The sequence below is a fragment of the Notothenia rossii genome (assembly GCF_949606895.1).
Source record: "Notothenia rossii genome assembly, chromosome: 2".
Taxonomy (NCBI): domain Eukaryota; kingdom Metazoa; phylum Chordata; class Actinopteri; order Perciformes; family Nototheniidae; genus Notothenia; species Notothenia rossii.
In genome coordinates this window covers 78,852,488-78,877,828 of record NC_136904.1, presented here as the reverse complement: position 1 = coordinate 78,877,828, position 25,341 = coordinate 78,852,488, and the positions used below count along the sequence as shown (strand labels likewise).

At 41.7% G+C, this 25,341-nt stretch overlaps 1 protein-coding gene across 2 annotated transcripts; it reads right to left on the bottom strand.

Annotated features, from left to right (window-relative positions):
• Positions 1-171: 171 nt before the first annotated feature.
• Positions 172-23,555, bottom strand: LOC307030639 (activin receptor type-1-like). 2 transcript variants are annotated; one of them, XM_079667180.1, is made up of 12 exons: positions 23,235-23,555; positions 12,931-13,004; positions 11,989-12,243; positions 11,452-11,724; positions 10,819-11,085; positions 9,605-9,810; positions 7,645-7,744; positions 6,413-6,559; positions 5,546-5,821; positions 4,380-4,577; positions 1,393-1,523; positions 172-1,256 (listed from the first exon to the last, which is right to left on the bottom strand). In XM_079667180.1, exons 2-12 carry the CDS (start codon positions 12,995-12,997, stop codon positions 1,122-1,124), a joined length of 2,055 nt encoding a protein of 684 aa, XP_079523306.1. In that variant the 5' UTR covers positions 12,998-13,004; positions 23,235-23,555; the 3' UTR covers positions 172-1,121. The 2 variants fall into 2 exon arrangements, with proteins under 2 accessions (XP_079523306.1, XP_079523307.1); XM_079667181.1 differs by having other exon boundaries at positions 9,605-9,807.
• Positions 23,556-25,341: the final 1,786 nt, after the last annotated feature.

Sequence of the window (25,341 nt, the reverse complement as noted above, 5' to 3'; positions counted from 1 at the left end):
TACCTAGTAGAAACAGCTGATATATTACAGAGTTAGGGTTATATAGTCAACGGCATGGTTAGACACTTCACTTAAAACCACAAAATGATATTTCAGACTTGACCAAAATGGACAATCATCAAATAAATACATCCACTGGATAGAGCAACAAGACAAATGAGACAAATAAAACATATTTTTTTCTATTTAATTATAATAAATCACTAATTGATATAAAATGTTAAAGAAATAAAAAAGGCTGAAGTTTGACTTCATTTACTTGACAATGCACGCATTAAGACAACAATGCTTCATCATAAGACAGTATACAGGCTTTACAGGCTTACTTACAGCCTCTGGAGGAATAGAGTTCAGTATCTAGCAGATATTTGATTTGTTCTTTTAGCATTTGTCTCTGTAAAGCTGAAGAAACAAAACATAGAACAGGTACAGGTAATTCAAAGTCAAATGAATGGTGATATACAAAAGGTTTGCAACAAGGTACCTTTAGTTGGACGATATCTCAGGAAAACAACAGTGCCATCGATGCAGCTGTACACTAAACGTTAAGGGATGAGTGAGATCCCAGGAATCCTGTTCAGACAGCATTGTAAACAGGTGCATGACACAAAGTAAAACTGCTCGCTGTAGTCTCCTTTTAAGAAAGTATGCAGATTTAATTGGCAAATAAAGTTGGCATGTTCTTTTGCAAAGGAATCCACCGTTATGCAAATGGTGAATAAAGTACAATTTAAAAGAGAAAGTGAAAATGCTAATATGTGCAGACATTTTTTAAACAAAAAAATGTGTCAAAATCTGCAGTTCTAACAAAAGCGAGCCTACTCAAATGCCCAGGTAACAGTTTCTTCCTCGGAGAACATTGCTAACAGTCCAGCTCCTATGTCACAAGTTGAATAGATATATTTTCCTATCTCCAAGACCTTTGGCAGTCTCAGAAATGCCCGGTAAGCCATCTTTGGATGCCAAAATGTGTCCCGTCAAGTGTTTTTTAAATAAATATAGGTTTGTGTGCCACTATAAGGGCACTGAACCCATCAAGTCTCTTGTCTTGTGAGATGTCTCCAGGATGGTCCACCCTCTGGTTGTCTTCAGTATGTCTACCTCTTCTTCTCAAGGCAGGCTTAAATGTCTGTTTTGATTTTGTCCAGAGAGTTGTCGATCTTTGTGAGAGTCTTTTTGATGCGTAACGCCGTTAATCTGGCGGAAGGATTCTGGTACCAGCACTCCTTCATTAGTTTAGCCATGGACAGTAAAGTCTGAAAGTAAATTGAGAAAAAACGAATTAATCACCCGTGTACAAACCAGAATATAACTGAAATGAATGTTGTTGTTTTTTTGTATATCCTAAGTATGCAATCTTTGAATACTTCTGACAGCTTGAACATGACTTACAGGGTCTGAAAACCATCTGTTAGGGATGTTGGGCCTCTGCTGATCAACACACACAACCTTCTTCATGTCCTCGAAACTGGGGTCACTTGGGACGGCGTCGTGAAAGGGAGGCTTGTATTCTTCTACAATGCCTACAGGTAGAACAGAGCAAGCAGCCATTCAATTTAAAGATCACTCAATTGTTTAAAATAAACTGTAAGAATCTATATTGGCAAATAAATGACACACAAAAGACACAAAGGTGTCTGAAAACTCTTGATGTGGCATAGCTGTTTTATCCTTTGCTGGCTCTAAAGTGCAGCCGTGGGACAAACAAAGATTAGGTTAGCGTGTTGGGGTAAATCAATATCTGAAGTGTTGCTGAAAGCCCAGTGCCTACTATAAAGCCATAAAGCCATTTGACAGTGGTTGTAGCTTTTATTTCACATAAGTCTTCTCCACAGACCACAGGCAGCTGATATTGAAGTGTGTATCAAGGCCAAATCTTTCCATCAACAGCGAGAAAGCTTTTACTTTGTCAGCTTTAAAGCAATGATTCTCTATTCATTCTGAAAAGAACCACAAAATAGACGCTGTCATAAATCGATACTGAAGATAACCTTGACGCTTAAAAATGAAATATTGGAATCATGATTATTAGGGATGCTCCGATCGCCAATTTTGGCGCCGATCCGATCGAGTGGGTGGGGGCTATGGGCAGACCCGGCGTCATGGGCGGGCCCCATGGGGCCGGGCCCGCCCATCCAGGATTTGGGCCCGCAGTTTTAATCAGGGCTGAATACAACATTTTAATTGTTTTATTATTATGTTTATGGTTGTTATTTGTAGGGCTCTGTCCTAATATTTATTTTTGTTTTAAACTATGTTTGAAAGATTAGTTTAATATCATTTTTTTATTTTGCTATGAAATTAAATTATCATTTATATTTATCTGCAACAATGGATATCAGGAAGTGGTTCATGAAAGGAATATGGCAACTCAGCACCAGATGCAGGCACATTAGAAGACATCAGTTAAGCTTACGTTACCAACGGGCTAGCAAGCCAGCCAGGGACAAGGGAGGCTGGCAATCAATTATATTTTGAAGAGAAATTGACTCTCAAGCCGGCTCTCTCACAAACTTCTGCTCTGTGCGCAAGCAGACCGCTGCACACGCTATCTGCCTCGCTCAATCTCTCTCTCTCTCTCTCTCTCTCTCACTTTCTCTCCATCGCTCAACCTCACTCCACCCTGTGTGCACTCCTCAAGTTTGCCTGCGTGCTTGCCCAAGTTGGCACAGCGTTACAAATGTGCCACAAAGCCATATAATAAGACCGTCAACAGCCTTATGGCAACCTAATATCTATGACCTAAAACCCCTCTGTTTCCGTAACAACAATTCACGAGCGCCTCCCCCCCCCCCCCCCCCCCCGTTGACAAATCTCGAGCATCTAACAGCCCCCCCCCCACCCCCCCACCCCCATTGACAATTCAGATTTCCCGGGAAATGCAAGTTTTCGGGGTGGGCCCGCCCTGGTAAATCAAATGCCCGCCCAGAGACGTATGTCTGCCGCCGGGTCTGGCTATGGGGATCTTCCATTTAAAGTGATGTTTAAAACTCAGTTAATGGGGCTCATTCACTGGCGCTTCCACAAACAACAACCAACATAATTATTATATTCAAATGAAGTACATTATTCAAGTTTACATTAACTTTGGATAATAACACGGGAGAAATTATCGGAAGCGCTCTCTTTTCCTCTCTCCCTGTCTCTCTCTCTCTCTCTCTCTCTCTCTCTCTCTCTCTCTCTCTCTCTCCTGGCAGCCTGTCGGTATCCGTCTCATGTATCTCACTGATCCAGTAATGAGTGACCCGGCAGTGAAGAATAAATATATGTATAACTAGTTTAGCTTGTTCCAGAGGTAGATAAAATAGCTAAGTGTGTTAGGTCTACCTCTTAGTGTGTGTTTTGCTCCGCTCACCAGTCCGTCACAGCGGGTGGAGCTGCAGGATTTCTACTTCACACACGTTGCAAACCGCTATTTTATTGTCTTTTTCGGACACCTTAAAATACTGCCAGACTGGTGAGGCCATTTATGCGAGCTTCTTTTGCCGCGCACAGAGAAAAGTGTCATGTATTAGTGTCGGCAGAGAGTGAATATCGGCCGAACACGATCGGCGGCCGATCAATCGGAGCATCCCTAATGATTATAATAAGTAAATGTTTAAAGGCCCTCTATTATATTGTTTATCCTCAATATATAATAGGTCTCTGATATATACAAGACATGTCTCTGACGTGTTTGGCTCCAAACATCAAACAGATCATTGTAGCATCCCATAATCCCCTCTGTTTCAGCCCTGTTTCAAAAGTGCTGATTCTGGGTCTGTTACTTTAGATGAAAATAAGGAGCCCCTCCCCACGCCCCTCTGAGAGAGATTTGGTTAAAAAGAACACAATGGTGCTCTATGAAGAGATTCAGATGATAAGGTGGGGGGGGGGGGTTATCTTGGTTGGTGATTGGCTAATGGTTACACAAGCCAAAAATCGTTATGACATCATAAAGTGGCCAAAATCTGATCAGCTCATTTTCAGACAGGTTTTTATATAAATGGATCAGGACAAAAAGAGAGAGAATCTTTTTTCCTGAAACTTTCGGAATGTCTTTACAAAGAGGGGACACATGTTTATGTATAAAAGACATGAACAAGTGGATTTAGCATAATAGGTGAACTTTCAAATGTTATTGAAGGATATCAATAATATATTATAAATAAATAAATGTTCTATAGATGACGTATTTGTGGATTATTTTGGCCTAGTTCACAATGATTTATTTACTTAAAAACAGAAGAAAACACTATCTCAAATCTCTATCACTACTAACAATATACTGCTAATTGGTAAAGCAAATGTGTTGAAACTGAGGGAAATAATTGATCATAATATTAAGATGGGAATACTTTGAATGCAGAAGGATCATGTCGTGTGAAACGTGCACTGACCGTTGCTGACTGTCCTCCGGGCGAGCTCCCACAGCACGAGTCCCAGAGCCCAGATGTCCACTCTCTTGAAGGACTCAAAACAGTCCATCTGGATGGAGTCATCGAGCACTTCAGGGGCCATGTAGCGCTTTGTGCCCACTTTAGGGTTGTTTCCCACGTCTAACTCGTTGGTGTCTTGAAAATGCATGACAGCCAGACCTAGCGTAAAAAACACAGAACATTTAAAAGTTTTACCTCAAGACACAAGACATATAAAGTGAGCAGAAAAAAAGTCCTTCTGCACAATGAAGCTCAAGTGAAGTAACAATAAGAACAATACTTTTTTTATTGAAGGGGGACTCAAAGCTTCCCATCTCTATATAACTATAGTAAAAAACAAAACACTCGACTCACTCAAGCAGCTGATTTAAATGCTGAAACACTACTTGTTTATTGTAAAAAGCTCTGTTCCCACCGGATGTATCTCCAACCTAAGAACAACTCGCTTGGGAGACAAACAACTGCTACCATGTTTTCAAAACAGCAAAATGCGTCATCCGGATCAACACCTATTACATCGAGCCTGTAAAAGCCAAGCCAGTGGCCGGGTTATAGCTTGTACCTCCATTTGTTTTTTTCCCAAACACCTGCAGAGGGAACATTGGGGTATTGGATAAAGTGGACCGAGTTCATCATTAATGTGTTTTTGATTAGGCGCCCGGGTGATACATTTAAGCGGAGGTTGTTTTTCCTGAGTTGAAGACAAATATGGCCAAGCGGATAGATGAGAGTAGTGTGATGTTACTGCAGATGCATCTCTTGCACAATATCTACATTACCCATGAGCCTCAACCTTTTATCAACCCCTTCAGTAGCTTTGAGGTGGTCAACATGTTTTTGTATTAGTTATTTACTGAAACCATATTTATAGCTTGACCATTCAATCTCATGTTAGTATTATAGTTGTGTTGTGAATTATTTGATGTACTATTCATCAAATTCCAACCTGACAAATGTATTATGGGATATGTAGTAGAGTTTAAAATTGATTTCTGTGACATCAAACAGATTGGTCCAGTAAAAAACAAGTCAAACTTTTCTAACCATTGGATTAAAAGGATAAGGGAAATGAAAGTTAAATAAAACAAAGGCTATTGTTAATAATATAGATTGGTCAGTATTCTCACCAAGGTCAGCAATGCAGCACTGTCCGTTCTTTTGCACCAATATATTTTTGCTCTTTAAGTCTCGGTGTGAGATGGCAGGTTTCCCCTGGGTGCCAAAGATCTCCACGTGCAGGTGAGCAAGGCCGCTGGCGATGGAGAGCGCCATGCGCAGGCAGCTGGAGGCGTCCAGGGTGCTGAGCTGGAGGTAGTCGTACAGGGAGCCCATCTCATGGAAGTGAGTGATCAGCCACAGCTGAGTGCTGGAGTTCCTCGAGGTCATGTCTGAAGCTATGAAGCCTACATTGAGAGAAATATTATTGCAATTAATAACAATGGTTTTTGCACACCCTTTACATTCAATTCAAGGCTTTATTGTCATTTGTACATTAGCTACAGTGAAGATATGTCAATGAAAACTTAGGTCACAGGCTCCTCCAACAGTGCAACATATATATAGGACATAGGACGAATACAACTGATAAAATAGTGCAAGTAAATACAAATAAAATAGAATATAAATAGAGCAAGAAGATCCTACAAGTAAATAAATGGAATATGATATTTTAGATAAATAATTTGTAAGATGCAAACAGATGAATGTTTATGGATGTTCTTTCAAAAGTTCAAGTGTTTAACAGTGTTATGGCCTGTGGGATGAAACTGTCCCTGAGTCTATAAATGGTAACCGATGGACACAACATGCAATGCATAGTTAATAAACATATCATTTTGTAAATTCAAAATGTTCTTTTTACTAGTCTCTTCATTTTTTTTGTGTTGAAGCATATTATGGTTATGCTAGATTTAATATGAATTGTTTTATCATACACATGTTGGCAGGTGTTCTCCCAGCTTATTTAGCCTGTATAAGATAAATATGGTACGCACCCAGGATGTTCTCATGTCTCAGCAGCACCGTGTTGTAGATCTCAGTCTCTCTGAACCAGGACTTCTCGTCTCTGGAGGAGAAGATTTTGACGGCCACACTCTCCCCCTGCCACTGGCCCCTCCACACTTCACCGTAACGGCCCTTACCTGGAGGGGAAAAACATTGGAGAGTTAGCAAACGGATATAGAAATCAGCCAGCAGGATGTGTTTTGTCTTGGATACTCTACACTAGCATTACTTGATGTCTCCAAAGGTGAAAAAAGGCTGCGCTATAATGACTCATATTTACAGTTAAAGTTTCTGAATAGCTGAGGAAGAGTCAAACATTTTGCAACTATACACTAAGCTAATATTTCTCAGAAGATGAGGAAATCAAATGAGAGCTAAAAGGAAGGAGAGTATTGAAATGACATTTATCATTTAAAAATAACTCAGTCTGCCAACCCCTGGACTACAACAGCAACAACAACTCTGTAAGCCGGTGTTGTGGTTGAGTCTGTTTAAAGGGCAGCTTAATCTGCTGCCCCCTAGTGGCTAAAAATCGAACATCTATGATTTGCTAATCTGTCAACACATGTGGGGTAAACAATGATATACATTCTGAGCATACTTGTCAACCCTCCCGATTTTCGCGGGAGACTCCCGATTTCATTGCCCTCTCCCGGTTTGCTCCCGGGGTCATATTTCTCCCGCATTTCTCCCGATTTCTGACAAAATCTCCCGATTTCTGACAAAATCTCCCGATTTCTGACAAAATCTCCCGATTTCTGACAAAATCTCCCGATTTCTGACTGTTTCCACTCGGACTTTAATACACTACACCATTGTTTGGTTTCCATGGTAACACGTCTCTTTAGTAGCGCGCGAGAGGGTGAGGCAGAAAACAGAACAAGAATCGACAACTACTCTACTCTCTGCTCACTCCTTTCCTGTAAAATACAGGTCCAGCCCACACATATGCTCCATCAAGGATGGTGCTACAGGCCGCAAGGCAGTGCACTTACAACTACAATAAGCATGTTAATGTTAATCTAACAGCTCCGGCGATCCACTAGCACCCCCACCCCCAATTTTGCCTTTTGAAATGCTCCCGATTTCTGAGGTCTAAAGGTTGGCAAGTATGATTCTGAGACTGAAGGTGAGCCGGATTTGCTTTTGCCAGAAGCTGTCTGAGTCAGCAGAGGGGCAGCGGCTCATTCAGAGTTTTCTGAGGCTTTAACAGAGCACTTACCCACACACTCATTGAGCGTGATTTGACGTGCGACCGTTCTCTGAACCAGGAAAGGGAGTCCTGAGCCACTTCCTGAAGTGCAGGAATGATCCAGAAGATCCTGGTATGGAGGAAATGAGAAAGAAAGAGTTAAGAGTCTGTACATATACATTTGTGTTTATATTCTCAGTGAGCTGAATGAAAACATTTCCAAAGGAATCCTGTGGTTTGAGCTTAAAACATGATGACGTATGGAGCATCTAATGGAGTCTAATACAAGCAGGCCGCCTTTGATAAGGCACCCACATGGGATGGAGGGGGGCAAGCAGTGTGTTTACCCGGATTGTGTGTGTGTGTGTGTGTGTGTGTGTGTGTGTGTGTGTGTGTGTGTGTGTGTGTGTGTGTGTGTGTGTGTGTGTGTGTGTGTGTGTGTGTGTGTGCCCCCTGCTGAGTAAACAACAGAAGTGCCACCCCCACCCTGATGACGGTTGTGGGTGCTGGAGATTTGTATCTAAAGAAGTGCCAGACTCCGAAAACAGGTGCAATGCTGCTAAGCCTTTTATTTTTGATCTCAGCTTCAGACATGCAGTATGGCGGTGCGGACACAGGAGGGCAGTGTGCAGCAACTGAGACGGCAGCAGCTGAGCTAAACAAACTGGGAGGGGAGGAGGAGGAAAACAACAGGGAAGAGTGATGCCTCAGATAAACAGATGCATATTGCAAAAGCTGCCTGAGAGACCATTTGGAATCACAACACAGGAATGAGAGGCCATACAATGAATGAGTTGCTCTGCAGAGGGCTTAAATCCCCCTCTTGGGGCAGGAGGATTGTTTTTAGGAGGTTATGCTGGGGCCGGGCCGTTAAGCAGCAGAAATGCAATCAGAACGATGAAATATCATCATAATCAGAGTCCAATTCTGGGCGGGGGGGCTGCAGAGGGACGAGCACGTGTTTCAGCCTGATTTGCTTTTTACAGCCACACCACTGTTGCTAATATCCTTTCTCATGGTGCTGCCAGAACTCTTTAATTATGCTTTCTCACATGCTGTGTCGCTATACTTATTCTTTCCATTGCAAAGGGCATTGATGGACTTTTGGAAAAACAAAAAAATGTATCAAATATCAGCTATTTAGTTCTCAGACACACACATATAAAGCAATGATCAATCTTTAAGTGTTAGACATTATATTTAATAATGTCATAATTAAAGATGAATGTGATGTAAATAAGTATACAACTGATTTTTAATATAGTGTGTTTTCTCAGGTTAAATGATCCCAAAATGGACAGTAACAGCCATGTTTTTTGTTATGGCACGAGCTAGGCTGTGAGAGTTCCTGCTGAACTTGATTACACAGTGTGTGAGCCAGTGAATGTGCAGGGTTGTCTTCCAGGCTGAACCCTAACCACAGGACTCCACCTAAACTGTGGATCAGTTTAGCCGGCCTCAAAACATAAACCACCCTGCAGAAAGCTTACGCAGTGGAGTGGAAGGAAAATAAATAGGAAAGAAACATTCATCGAACGGACTGAGAAGATTCCAAACAAAGTTTTGAGTGGAATTACAGGAACAGCACAACCCACATACACAAACTTCATGAATGTGTCGCCACTATGCCTGGTTTGAAATGTTCCGACAAAAGGAGTACCAAATACTAAAAAACCAGACACAGTTCAGCTGTGATATTCTGGACTGCTGAATTGAACTATTTCATAAAGCTTGAAAGTATTGATCGTACAGTGTTTTCTACCTAAACATCACTCTACGCAAGTCAAACTTCTTTCTCACAGCTGACATTCTGTGCCTCACTATAGGTCCTTTTATAACATCTACAGTATGGCCGGTAGCATAGCTAAAAGCACTGGAATCCCATTTGATACTCGACACACAGTAAGTTCAAATATGCCTCCAGCTGCTCTTTACCGTTCTTTCTAATGAGCTTGGGAGGCAACCTACGACATGGTCTCCACCTACTCACCGCCAGAGTGCTCTCCCCCACGTTGGAGGCTATGAGACCGTCGATAGTTCCGTATTCCGCGTCTCGTGATGTTAGTCTCTCCATTTGGTTGTTGTGGATGCGTCTGAACACCAGGATAGCGATAGCAGAGAGGACAATGAGGACGATGATGGGGGCAACGATGACGATAGTGAGAGTCGTCACGCTGTAGCTAGGAACCTCATCTGCTGTGGGGGGAGAGAAAACTGTTAAATGCAACAGTAGTTGATCTTTCGGGAATATCTGTTTCAAACAAAAGATAAATCTACAAGTGAAATTTGGCTTGCATCCGTAAGAAGACCGAGAGCTTGAGTAAACAACAGATGCGAGCGTTCTTAGCAATGATTCACGAAGAGGTGATCATAACCACTAAGTGTGTAAAAAGGACCACACATACAGACACAAAGCACAGGATGCAGCTCTCTGCAGCCCTTCTGATGAAAACAATCATGGGCGGGGGTGAATACAGAGCACACAAGCGCTCACTCTCTCACTCTCCCACACATTCAGTGCAGAATCTCATCCAGGCAGCAGAGGCCAGCCTGGAGAACTGACCACTATTCACACTTTCCAAACATTCCAAGGGAACGCCTGCTCAGCTCTGCCTGCAGCACAGACAATGATCCCCTTTTCTCAACTCCTATAATTAACTGTTTCTACCAAATACACTTTAATAGCTACACATTGTAGGAACTCACTAGCCTTGAACCAAACAAATGAGCAGGGATGCATTAAGCTAGACCCTAATATAGGATTGGCCCCTTTTAGTCGACTAATTTCCCATTTTCTTTATAGCCGATCAATGCTTATTTCACCCCAAATTAATAATTTCCGAGAAACGTTGGTACATCTCTGGTAAAGACAAGATTTAAAGTGGTGTTTTGTATGATCATATTCAAAACCTCTCTTTGATTGCACACTGCCTTCCCTGTTTGTGTGTGAAAGGGAGCCAGCAGTGTGACCTACAATTAAGGCCAACAGAAAACATCCTGAACAGAAGTGGCAGAAGATTTCACAGCCCAGATTAAGCCCTTTCGGTAAAGAATACAAAGTTGTAATTTGGTGTCATACAGTCATAAGTAAGCCACATGAATTTTCCTAATCGGAATTGATGAAATTGTCCAAAATGGGGTAAATGGGTTTCTTTGGCATAGAGACGTGCAGAACAAATCATTCTGGGTAGTGTAGCACTGTACCTTTTACAGGCAGCTCCACAGTGCTGTTCATGTTACACAGGTGCCCATAGCAACACTCCACAATCTGGTCTCTGGAAGGGGGGGTCTTGCAGGTCATGGTGCCCTGCTCATATTTGGTGAAGCAGCCCTTCTGGTACATGAGGGATCCGGCGCTGGCGGTCAGAGAGGAGAAGCACTGCTGGCCCATGCAGCGGTTCCCTGTGGCACAAGTGCTGCCCTCACACACACACTCATGCTCCTCTTTGGACAGACGCTTCACCTCCTCCTCTGAAAGAGATTTAGGAAGAACACATGGCTGGTTAATAACTAGGAAACTATGTAGGTTATTCCTGCACTATTGTAAACTAACTCATTTGATTTTTGGCTGTGAATTTATGTTTTTGTGATTTGTATTTAATCATATCCTTTATTATGTATAATTGTAATAATTGTTCAGTTTGTTGATTGTCTATGTTTTTCTTCTTCTTATCCATATTATAAGGGTCAACTTAAAGATGTCTCCACAAAAAAAAAAAGGCATATAGCTTTTTATGTCGTTATAAAAATTGAAATGAAAGTTTGAAATTGCTGTGGATGACATAAGGTGCGTCGTGGATGGCAGCTGAGCTATGTGTACAACATGTACAAACTCACCTTTCCCCGGAGCTTGCACACTGACGTTCATGTTACACAGATGGCCCTGGCAGCACTTGACAACATGTCCGGGTGAGGGCGGCATGGCGCAGGTGGCTCTGCCCTCCTCGTCGTCCCTAAGGCAGCCCTTCTGTTGGACGGCCACCCCATCAGTCATCTGCAGAGAGGAGAAACAGTGCTGGCCTGCACAGCGGCGGTCAAGCTCACACACACCGCCCTCGCACACACACTGCTGGTCTCTGAGGACCGGTCTGCCAGCAGACAGCTCTAGATCTGATAAGAGGAAATAGAGATATGGGGAAACACATTAGAGCAATACCATTAGCAGCCCATTAAATTAAATGGCATTCACTCAAATCAGCAAACACCAGAAACTCTGCTAGCTGACAGAAGAGGCAAATCAAGTCAGTTTAAAAGTATGAGATTTCACTGAAAATAAATAATACTTTAGTGCATATTTTCAAAAGAACAGCATTTGTTTTATAGCAGAAATAATGAAAATCCTACAGTGTTATAAGCAGGATATTTTTCACACACCTTTTACTGGTGACTGCAAGGAGACGTTCATGTTACACAAATCCCCACTGCAGCACTCTACCACCAGCTCAGGAGTTGGTGGGTTTCCGCATCGCGAGGACCCTTCCTCATTACCCACAATGCAGCCCTTCTGGAAGGTGGCTGTCCCGTTCAGTATGGAAAGAGAGGTGAAGCACTGCTGCCCAAAACACCGGTCCCTGCTGCTGCTGCAGGGCGCTCCGTCACACACACATTCAGAGTTCCTCACAGGGACATCTACAATAAAAAGCAATCACAGAGCAGGTCAGAATTCATTACTGAAAAATAAACGAGAGCTGAAGCTAAGAAGGATTTTAATCTCTAACATGCTCCGAAATGTTTTGTGACAACAGATGATTGGTGCTTATCCCTTATCTTGGAAGAATGCATGTTGGGCTGCACAATACATCAATTTTTTATCATCATCATCTTTCACCACGAAAGCTTGTACTTATATTCTTTTTAGAGAATATTAGTACAAAATTGCACTTAAAAAAAGACCTTTCATTGTACTTTCATAAGCCATTTGTCACATTTTTGCATTATAAGTATACAAAAAAGCACTCAAAGATCTGAATGGAGCACATTTTAACATCTGTTTGTTTATATTAGTAGTATCGTTGTTGTGATATGCAGCAATGTAATGGCTTATTGCATATCTTCCCCATATGATGCAGCAGTGCATGTATATCTATTAAAAGCAAAAGGGGCAAGTGTGGATTGCCATAGTATTGCCTCTTTCCACTGCATTCAGACACCACTGCAGTTGTCTCAGACAGCAGATGAAAAGGAGACAGACTGGGGAGGGGTAGTGATAGTGGAAAAAAAACTGAAAGAATATAGAGGGAACACAGACATGCTGTACACACCCTTCCAGCTACTGCATGAACTTAAGACAAGCTGTGTTTGTGGGAAAACGCTTACCTTCCAAGCAAGAACAGGGAAGCACCAGGGTGATCAACACCAGGAGAAACATGTCCCCAACCATCATTCTAGACCTAAGGGGAGATAAAGAAGAAAAACACAGATTAGTTCTGCACTAACATGTGTTATTTGGCATGCAAAATGGGTCTGACGCTGCTCTCAAGCAAAAAATAGCCACTTTTTAAAACTGACGCATTAAAATACCGTGGGACATTTTGTAAAACATATTTTTGGACACAATTCAGCGAGACAGACAGAAGAAACACAGATAACTTGCTCTATGTCGAGATTAAACGAGAGAGCAGTAGTACAGGGGAACCTTTTTCTTGCTTTCAGAAAAAGAGTCAACACCAAGTTTAAAATGCTAAAGTAAAGTGGGTCTCATGCCTTCCCGTTGTCCTGGCAACAAGGTATTGAGTGGCAAGCAATGGGGAGACTGGTGCTCTCTTATTGGCTGCCTGTGTGTGTGTGTGCACGGGCGTGCGTGGCGCAGTCTGTGTGTGTTGGAGGGACAGGCTGCTTGGTAGTGAGGGGAGAGGAGCAGACAGACGACTGAGGAAGAGGAGGAGGAAGAGGAGGGGAGCACAGTGGGGGGACTTTGGGAGCCCAAATACTATCGTCTAGAGACCTGGAGACAGTCTGATCCGTCAATATTTAATGCGTCTGCAGTATAGTCCACATACGCCATGCTGATATGTTTTTTTTTTTTTTTCAAGTGATAGATTTTTAACAGCCCACCAGTTTAATTCACACAATCAACTCAAGGGAGAAATACACCGCCAGCTACCCAGTTTAAAACAATGATATGTGAGTTTTGTGGAGACGTCGTAGCCTGCAGCGTGCCCCGTTTATGCCATACTAAGCACCGGGGCCCTTATCTCGGAAGCATGTGTGTGCGCGCCTGAGTGCATCTGTGCCACTGATAAATACCCCAGCGCCCCCCCGTACCTCCATCCGCTCCAAGCCTTTGTGCCCGTCTCCCAGACATAAATGATTAAGCACATCATGCTAGCATTAGCCCAACGGCGGCGTCTGTACGAGCCGCTCACACACAGACCACATGCCGCTCCTTTAATCAGAGCACAAAACAGAGGCTGCCACACAAAGATAATCAGCAGCTCTGTCTGCTCCCTTTGGACCGGGGAGCAGCGATGGGGGCAGGGAGCGGGCAGGAGGGCATGAAGAGGCAAGGGAGGTATAGCCAGGGGGCAACTGGGGGACAGTGGGTCAGAGAAGGGTAGAGAACGGGGCCAATGCGAGAGAGATATTTGGGCTGCAACAGTGAGGAAAAAGGGACGGAGAAGGGGGCAAGGAGGTGTCTGGTGTCAGGGCCCAGGGGGAGAGCGGGAAGAAGGGCACCATGCTGGTGGGGGACGGTTGGCCAGGATACAGGGAAGACAGGGGCCGGGGGGGGAAACAGGATAAAGAGATAATCAGAAGAGGAAAGACAATCGTCTGGGGATAACACTTAGAAAAGGTGTCTCTGTCTGACTGGTTATCTTTATATATTGACTCATACAACAGTCATGTAGAAGAAAACTAACAGCACTGTACCCTGACTCACACGCCGCCGACAGGTCAATAACCTCAATTAACTAAGTAGAGCATGTCATGAAGCTCCGTTTAATGGCTGCAATTAGTTTAGGTTAATGATTTGCTGCATTTTGTTTACATTTACAGCTGAAAGACGCTCCATGGGGCACTAAAATGATCTCTGTCTCAGTTCATCTCTCCCACGCAGACACTTTGTCTTTAATAAGCTTTCATAAGCAGTGAGCCACATCATGTCCAAGCCGCTTAGCGCTTCTGTTATGTGCTTGTCTTTATCTACACAACAAATATGAAGTCAATGCTTTGAGGAACAGTAAGGGCTTTTGTGTGATCTTCAACATGAATTCAGAATGATCAGAATAGTATTGCGATATTTTGGGTGACAATATTGTAATCGTTACACGCGCGTCTGGTAGCAATGTTTTATTCTATTAATGATAAAATAAACTATAATGCGGTCATTTTGCATCCCGGGGCATCAGGGGATTCCATGCCCTAACAAATTAATGTTTTCATTGTTATCTACACAGCTCATTTTGCAATTACAGTAAACACAAACTAATCCACATCTATCCACGTATGACGCACAGCTAGCTGGTAACATATCATTAAGCCAGCTAACAGCTTAGCTTGATGAATACACACCCAGCACTAGCCCTGACATTGGAAACCTCAGAAAGGATTCTTGGAAAGAAGAGAGGCAAGGCTAGCATCTGCACAACCGATTGCGATCTGAGAAGACAACTTTATGGCGCTGTGTGTGTGTGTGTGTGTGTGTGTGTGTGTGTGTGTGTGTGTGTGTGTGTGTGTGTGTGTGTGTGTGTGTGTGTGTGTGTGTGTGTGTGTGTGCTCTCTCTGTCCCTGCATATTGAATTCTCTGGCAGTGTTGTGCACTGTGTGTTCACAGAGCTGACATCCTGCCAAGGGTGCGCTCTCATTTCCCCCCGTATCTGTCTCAACCCCCTTCTTCTCTTTTATTCCCTCTTCCTATATCCTCTGATGTGGTGTTGCAATATGAAACCAGTATGAATACCACATGGTAATTAAAAGATATATTCTCCCATGTGTACTGCTGTTGGTATTAATAATCCAATGTGTCTTCCTAGAGTATCATTCAGGGTTACATGTTATAGAAGATTTAAAATGTAGACAATTGTTATTTCACACAACAATGTAAGCCTTTTGTTTTACAATGCATCACTTCTCTTTTACTCCCTCTTTGTGAAAGGTCAGGCAGGTGGTTAACAATTCTGTGTCTGGAGTCCATGATTTGCAGTGGGAGAAAATATATCAAGTGCAGTACTAAGATACAAGTATAGTAATATGTTATATTTAGTGACTTCTGTTCCTTTACTTTACATACCAAATGGAAGACTACTATGTTTAAAATCGACTACCTTGTATGGATGAAGCCTTTAATTCAGTAAATAATCGACATACTTTGCCCACCACTGGTATTTAGTATGACGATATCAGTGCCTGAGATGCATAAGCACGATCCTTACACATGGAGAAACCACATTAAGCTCAAGACCCGGAGCTAAATAGTTGGCCCGATGAAAAGTATGTCAGGATTGGCTCCAGCTGAGTGCTGCTGGAGGGACTTGAAAGCGATCTTACATATCAAGGCTCCCGTTTTATGACGCCATATTTCGTACCCAAACTCTTTCCAGTGATCCCCTCTAAGAGGGGGATCTTGGAAAGCAAAAGATGATTAGGACGTCACTCAAAAATCATGCGACTGGTACAAAAGGACCCACTCTAGAGAAGCATGTAGACAGTAATCCCAATTTAAATACATTTGAGGTGTTATTATACAATAACTTCAAGTGTCATTTCAAACGTGATATTCTACTACCATTTATTGTTTCTCTGTGACATTTCGAAACAAAAGTATAAGTCTTTATTACTTAGGTCAGTTTTGTATTCGGGTCACGCTGAAGGAGAGAACGATAAAACACTACTTTGTCTGATGAGCATAGTGTATCACTGAGGAAGAGGAGGGAGGAGGCTGGGAGCCCTGCAGGAGCTGCTGAGTCATCATTCTGGCAAACAGGGAGACGAGAGGTGGAATCTGTGTCTGAGCTGGCAGCCTGGCACAGTTACCATGGCACAAATAGCCCAGGCGCAGAGGAAACTGCAGCAAACTGCGGGGCAGCGAGGGAAGAAGAAGAGGCAGCGGCTGGGGCAATGCGGAGCAGGCTGTCTGTGTCCCTGTCCCCGACAGCCAGAGTGCCAGCATGCCATCAGGGACACACAGATGGTTCGCTCTTAGGTGGATGTGGGTGTATCACAGACCTGAGGGCGAAAGTGGGCCTCTGCAGCAACCCACATTTCTATTCACACTGAAACTAACCGAATCAAAACATTCAAAAACATGCTCTGCCTACAGTCAGATACAACAGCTTTAACTTAACAGAAGGTTATGAGGAAATGCACACACACATGATTCACCTGTGCTTAGGAACATGGTAGATTACAATGAATGTTGTATACAAAAAAGAAAGGCGAACACAAATAGTTTAACCATAGGTGTTGGATTTAAAAGAAAACATTTGCACCATGGGGAGTTAGCCCAGTTAGGAGGTATTTGATGGCACTAGTCATCTTGTGGAAGGTTCTTGGTGCAGTTGGCTTTTGGCTTAAGGCTCCTACACACTGTGTGATATTGGCAATCTTGCAGGTTCAGTGTATATCACACTGTGCATGATTGCTCCAAAAAAACCTGGGTCATAAATCTCTGTCAGGCTGAACAATATCAATGTTGAGTGTGCAAATTAATGCCTGATGGAGTTTCATAATAATAATAATAACTTTATAGCACCTATGAACACAAATTGGTTTACTAAAACATGTGTGGGGCTATAGGAAAAAGCAGACATGCCATCAAGTTACATAATCTACCTGCATTTTGCAACAAGGTTTGGCCAGTATTATGATTTACAATTATTATAATTTGGTGCAACATTTCTGAAAAGTTTAGGGTTTCATTCAGACAAGAATTTTGCTCAATAATGTGAAATATTATCTGAGAAATGACATCAAGTGAGTAACTGTTTTAATTGATGCACATCATTAAAAAAAAAAAATCAGGCAAATTGAAGTTTGTACCGACTGCAGTTTTGAAACTGAGCTAAATGCGGTGCTGTGACCTTGTCGGATGTAACTGTGAAACGCAGGTTGACCCCTTGTTGATATCCTGTGTCATACACTGAGGCTGTGTGTGAAAGCTGTATGGTTCTGCTGAGTGCAACGCAACACTCATTAAACACAAGGGCATCATCACATGTGGATATGAAGGAGGGACTTCTGTGGCCCCTTTGAAGCTTAAAGACTCTGCATTGCCCCATCAGGGCCCTTCAGTATCTCTGCAGCTGCCTCCTTTCAGTGTGAGGAATGTAATCAAATGCTAATGCCCCCCTGCATTTGTTTAATTCTCACTCACACATTCATTGTAGTGGGCAATAGCATAACCGTTTTTTGTTCCTAGGATACACTGTAACCCAGGCTGTTACTAGTCTCACCCACACACACACACAGTGTATTCAGCCTAGATCCAATGTAATCCGAGACAATAGTCAGAGCATGTTCCTGCTGTGTGGTCCCACCCTACCTTTTGCACCCACTCTGACACGCCCCCATCACAAAACAGATGAGCAATTTTATCCAACTTTTTAAATAATATATGAAACAGTTTGATTGCACAACTAAAAAAACAAAGACTGGGGGTGCGGAAGAGTCTACCATTCGGACAATGCCAACAACAGTTGATCTACATTATCACAAAACAAAAGTTTATACGTAGTATTTTCTTTTGTTATCATCTGTGCGTGACGTCTTAGGCACTACCTGGAAGCTTTTACAGCATTGTGAACAGTAAGACACTGGTAACATGTCTTCTACACATTGGTCACCATAGCAATTAGACATCTATTTTCACACAGTCATCAAAAGAACTGACAAAGCCAATTCAAACACTATCTTTATGGCCCTCTGCTATGTTTGCCAATGGAGGAATGCACAAACATTCTCCCTCCAAACGACCATCTCCCAAAGTTCATTACCCAGGGGCAATACTAATCTCAAAGGACACCTTGATTTGTGTCACTGTACACTCTTTAAAACACATTTTCTTTTTCGTGAAACAAGTATATCAGGCAAAGAGGGCAAATAGCTGTGCGTAGAGCTAATACAAGCTCTGGGAATATTTAGTCTTGATTGATTCTGTGCACCACCTGGAGGAGGGTGAGCTCCAGGAGTCAGAGTCAAATGTAAAAGACATCGACCAAACTATTCACCACCTCGATGATAATCACTCGGCAAACAACTTGCAACAAAACAATGAACGGTCATACAGCACTATGCTCCGCAGCCATTGCATCCTGCTGCCAATGGAGCTTTTATGGCCGAGAGTTTCCTGAACTTCCGGAGAGGAAAGACTTCTAAGGAAAGACCAGTAGTTAACAGCTCCTAAGATTTAACGATGAGTCAGAAATGGGCAACGAAGACATAAACAGTTCTTGCACTAGAGCCGGATGATAATTAATGTTATTGTAATGCAATAAGTCAGTGGATATTAAAGTGTGATCACACTCTACTAAATGAAGAAAATGGAACCGTATATTGTAGTGCAGGCGAAGATTATGATATATTCTTAGATATATTTATTGCAATTTCGTCTTAAAAAAGGCCTTTATACTTTGCTAGGGTGCCTATGTAAAAATGATAAAAATCCGGAAAGGCAGTTATTCTAATCTTATTGTGATATTGATTTTAGCTTCTGCAGAGCACAGCCTGCTTTCAAAGCCAATGTTGTACCATTTGGCAAAGCATAGGGAATGGAAAGCCCCATCAATGTGAGGCTGAAGTACGACAATCATAACAGAGCACAGAAGGTCTTTAGTTTACGACCCTATGACCCAAGAAAATAAAACGGATTATTCTACATTTGTAGAAATATTCTCACAACGCATAAGAGCCCATGTCTGGGGCTGGGAAATGAGACCAGAAAGAGGGGGCGAGGGATACAAAAGCATAACTTTTTCCACTTACAGCTGAGCGATAAAACAAGAGCACTGGAGCGAGTGAAGGGCTCATGAAATGTGTATTGCAGACTGTCTCCAGCACAGTCTGGAGTTAGTGTGGAAAGAGGAGCCATACACACTGCAGATCTCTGTGTGTGTGTGTGTGTCTTTGCAGACAGTCGTATCTTTCCTTCCTTCTCTCTGTCTCCACTCGTCCTCATCCACATTTGAACACAGAATGAGAGAAATCAATAAGTCTGTGCAACCAAAAGTGAAAGAGAGCAAGCCTCCAAACAGCAAACACAACTCAAATCTGGCACCAACACAGGCAGTCTTTTATCTTATTCTCTTTTTTACTAACTTCCCGTGTCGTGCTGAGACTGCAGTGCCCGCAAGTCCCAGACAGCTCTTTCTCATCGTGATATGTTTGGGCCGCATGAGGCTGATGATTATTAAAAAGGCTCAAGGATTTTTTTTGACTAAAAATAACACTGCGACACAGGGCCTCCTTCTAAAAAGCTGGACACGAGCACAGAGCAGAAGCAAATTCAAGTTCAAAACCCACATCACGTTGAGCTCCTCTGCAGCCTCATCTGGTGCCAGGTTTGTTACTAGTCAAACTTTCTAGGAAGTATACACACACAGATGTATACATGATGAGAAGCTGAATAGGTGAAGTTTGCGTTGAGCGGCTGTCTCTTTCTATCCAGAGTGACACCGCCCCTCAGTCACATTCACACACACATTAATAAACTGTCTCACACACAGGCAGACATGTTATCCCCCCCCCCCCCTTTTCTAACCTATCTTGAGAGCCACCTACATCGAAGAGCGATGAGCCTCAGACTCTTGCTCAGACTTGAAGCAGTCTATCTTGGTCTCATAACTGCAGTTCTCTTGTTAATGACAGACTGTGTAACCTTATTCTCCACACACACACACACACACACACACACACACACACACACACACACACACACACACACACACACACACACACACACACACACACACACACACACACACACACACACACACACACACACACACACACACACACACACACACACACACACACACACACACACACACACACACACACACACACACACACACACACACACACACACACACACACACACACACACACACACACACACACACACACACACACACACACACACACACACACACGGTTTTTTGGAAGCCAGCGCTTCCCTCTCCCTCCATTCGCATATTGTTCCAACCCAAACAGCCAGCTGCTTCTGACAGCCAAATTACTGTGCACAGAGAAATGATTGCTATCAGAGGCCTACCCCAACCCATACTCGCCTTGTGTTTTCGGAAGTGTGGGCAAATGATACACGTTATGTCCATCAGAAGGAACCGCTTCAGTAGAACACTGATGGAAAAGACAAGATTTCTAAGGCCAAATCATTCAGGAGTCATCACCTGATTGAGGCCTGTGTAGAAGAGGCAAAACTTCATGGACAAATGTTCAAAGGCAAAATAGTTAGTGTTCAAAAGTAGTGCTGCAACTAAACACTTCCATTATCAGTTAATCTGACTCAATTAGTGATTAAGTCTTCAAAGCTTATTCTCATGAATACGTTGCACAGAATATTTCCGGTTGGTTTGTCAGATGGAACACTTGGGCTCTACAAATGTATGATTTGGAAAAGTCTGATGCTTCACCATTTTCTTACATTCTGTTATCGATAACCTGCCTGTTTGTTGCAACACTAGCTACAAGCAGCGTGTCGGCAATAAGAAAAACTTGCTTAACAACATAAATACCGTAAGTATCATAAATCAGACAGAAATAAGGTCTCTTTAAAAACAAACTACAAAAATCCGACACCCCAAACCAGTCCTTTTGTTGGGAATGCATTGTTAGTCTCAAAGAGACAGATAACCTCCAACTGGTTGAGGAATAAGTTACAGCAGATAGGCAGCTTGAAACAATGACCTGGCTCAGGGCCAAACAATAACATTGTTGTAGAGGGAGAGACGTTGAGAAGTCGGAGAGGACCCCACAATGGCTGGGTGGGCAACCACATGCTGGAGCCTGTTACCTCCAGAGAACAGAACACCAAAGCTCTGCTCTGGAGCTGAATCATATCTCAGCCTGAGACTGCATGTCGTCTGTTAATCAGAGTCCACTATCAGCAGACTCCACGACGCAGGCTCTGAGAACAGCCGGCGCCCTCACTCAGGTCTGACTTCAGTGACTGGTCAGCTATGGGGTTACATTCTCCAGATCACCAACTAACCACATAAACAAACAAGCACTTATAAATAAGTAAAGCTTACATGATTATTGTAATCCAGGAAAAGGAACATTCAAGACAACAACTTATGAATGACTGTTTCAACTGGTGGGGGTCCAATTCATTTTGAGGGGATTATCCATGTTGATTAAATTAAAACTGCAAGTAACTATTAATTAATTTAGTGATTGACTGATGATTTTGTTTCTGGTTAATTGAGTGTCTATAAAATATCAGAAATGAATGAGAAATATTTATCCTAGTTTCTCAAAAGTCATGGTCTTCACGTTTATTGTTTTATCAGTCAAAAATATTCAATGTAATATTATATAAAAACAGAGAAAAGTAATATCAGTTATGAAATAAAATAGTTGGTGTCATCCTGGCAATGAATGTATCCATTAGGTGATCAATCAATGCAGCTTTAGATACAACAATGTGTCATCTTTTTGTCAGTGTCATACATCTACATTCAAATGAGTAGTCTGGGCAAGTCACCTTAAATCCATTACACAATTAACAGATTGACAAATCCCAGAATCATGTGGACTTGTGAAGAAGGATCTGATTAGTATGTGGGATTGTCACATCGTTGATTCTGAGGAAGAACACTTCAGTGGGAGACATGCCCATTCACACATCTTTTAACCAGGACATTTATCTCTGAATGTTTTCAACACCTTGATAATGAAGTTTGCACCCTCTGATCAGGAGGTCTACTGGCCCTGCAATCTTATCACAAACCACTTCCTGTTGGGTCTGCTCCCTAACAAGGAAACATGTCAACAAACACTTGTACATTAAATATGTTTGTGGTATTTAAAATGTTGTTTCAATGCCAACTTCTCCTGAATTAAAACACAGACCACTCAAAGCCAGACTGGGTGTTCACCATTGTTTTTGGGCTATTCTCCCCCCTCCAGGGCTGCGATTGTGATGTTAAAGTGCCCAGCATGCGATGATGAGACACACGATCAAGCAGGAACGACCCTCCCAAAAACCGTTTGCATGACAATAAGTCTTAACAAAGTCACAACTAGTTGCAATGTTTAAGCTTGATTTGATTGTGACAATTACAATGCTACAGCAGAGTGTTCCAGCCTGGAGCTCATCACCATTTATAACAACAAGTCTACAAAAAACGTCTCTTTGACGCGGTAAAAAAGGCTAGGCTGCGTGAAAGCTATTCATCTGCTAAATCATATTCATACAACATGCAGATACTTGTTCAAACACCCTAAAATGGAGAAGGTAAATACAGTATGCGGCTGCAAAAACAAACAGGCCAGATTTGACAAAGAAAAGCTCAAAGGGATTTCTTTTGAGAGAGCACGTCACGAAACATTTTCCTGCACATCAGTAAACTTCTCGACGTTTCCCAAAATGTGTGAAAACAACCACATAAATAATACAGTTGCAATATTCTAGTTCATTTTAGACGCATTGTGATTAAACTTACCTTGCAGGTTGTTTGTCTGTATGAGGGCTGTGAAACTGGCGCAGGTCGAACTACTCTACCATCTCCCGAGAATTCACCGACAATACCGGATTTGTTTTCCAAAGTCTGAAAAGCACAGCCTACATGACGCCAACATTATCGTCGGTCGTTTGCCCGGCGGTGAAAACAAGTGGAATATTCATGCAATATTTAGGAGAGAGAAACCATTGAGATACATGTTATAACGTTGTTTCTCTACACATAAGCACTGTCTCTCTGCGGCTTCACACAACTCGCACTCCGATCCACGAAGGCAAAAAGCCAGGAGTGGAGGAGGAAGTTACCTTGCAACAACTGACTGTGATAAACCAGCGCTTCACGAGACGAAAAATACGGGCTTTTCCGGTCACGCGTTTCAAAATAAAATAAAGCAGGCATTTGTCTTTTTTTAATGTTTTTTTCCCCCCAGAGATCGAATGAGATTAATTAATTGAATATAATTCGTAAGATATATGTAAAACGTTCTAGAAGATACTCAAGTAAATGTTAAGCAATTCACTTAAAACGAAGCTAAACAGAAGAACAGTTGCGAAATGTAAATTGAAAATTACAATTATTCAAGCATATTTACAATTACTACTTGACTTGAGTATTTCCATTTTTTCATTTAATCACGTAATTCACTCTATAACATTTCAGGGATGTCTATGTTTTTAGATACAAACAATATGTTGCACTTATAGTTTTTTGATAAGATGTAGGTTTGTATGTTTATGTTCTCGCTGTTTGTAATGTAAATGTGCCTTTAAATTAAACGATATGGTACAGGGAACTCCTAATGAAATATAATAGTGTGACTGTGAACCAAAACATTTAATTAAATGTTACCGTTATGTATCTTCTCTTTACCCATATAGGTTCAAGTGATATACTGTGTTTTATGCTGAAGCAAAGGCGTCCATTTCCTGTCACAGGCAGGCTCTCTCCGGCTAACTTGACGTCAGCAGTAATTAAAGCACCATCGCCTTTTTGTTTGCTCTGCGCATGTTCCCGACTCAGCATTTAGGGAGTGAGGAATTCAAGTTTTAGGAATATTTCAGGAAAATAGAAACAAATAATTAAAAAATTGCTACTTTTAAAAATAAACATGGACAATAAGCAGACATTATAAAAAAAATGATATGACTTTAAAATGTGTTCCCTAACATATTTTCATATTAAGTAGTTAGTAGTTATAAAAAAAATGATATGACTTTAAAATGTGTTAAAATGTGTTCCCTAACATATTTTCATATTAAGTAGTTAGCCTATATTTTAAAATACTTTAATTCATATTTTAATTAACCAGTGACTTGACTAATGAATTAGTCATCTTAGGTCTGAGGTATCCTTTTGGGCCACTTTACACACACATGTATTATGATTATTACATTAAATAACACCATTGAACACATTTTCAAATATAGCTAGAACTACAGTAGGCTATATCACAAAAAAGCTAGGTTGCTTCTTATTCCACAGTAATAACTGTATCCCTTTATTATTTAAAGACCTACAGGATATTTACATTTTCTTAATGTGACATTAAGACATTTTCAGCAAGCTCTTCAAACTTCAGTGTATGCCTACATAATTGATCTGGCCCTACAGACAGAAAGGAGTGGGAACACCCACTCCTCTTCTTTCAGTACTAGTTGAAGTATTTGTAGCTATAGTCTACTTTTCTTCAGGACTTCTATTGTATGCTACCTTAGCCTATAGCTCACTTTGGATCTTCTACATAATTTCAGAAGTTAATGTGATTTATTTACTTCATTATTTTGCAGATTTAGATTATTTATACCAAAACCATGTAACAAATAAACGTAATTATGACAAACATTAAGCTACCCAGAAGACCATTAAGTAGTTAAAATCCACTCAATATTTAATACAACAATAATATAATAATAATTGTGGTATCACAACTTTTACTAGGGCTAAGCCTCAAATATAATTTATAGTCAAACTTAAAGACTTTCTTTGCGTTATTATTTTTATTATTATATATTTTCCAGCTTGTTATTTATAAATTAACTAACTAACTAACTGACATACTCAGTGGCGACTGGTCATTAGGGGCAGGTGG

What these genes read in the sequence shown, in the direction of transcription:
- LOC307030639 (XM_079667180.1), bottom strand. Translation starts at nt 12,997, where the DNA reads ATGATGGTTGGGGACATGTTTCTCCTGGTGTTGATCACCCTGGTGCTT. An exon ending in TCCCTGTTCTTGCTTGGAAG is followed by an intron (nt 12,244 to 12,930) that starts GTAAGCGTTTTC and finishes TTTTTATTGTAG; the next exon opens with ATGTCCCTGTGAGGAACTCT. An exon ending in TGGGGGAGAGCACTCTGGCG is followed by an intron (nt 7,745 to 9,604) that starts GTGAGTAGGTGG and finishes CCTCCATACCAG; the next exon opens with GATCTTCTGGATCATTCCTG.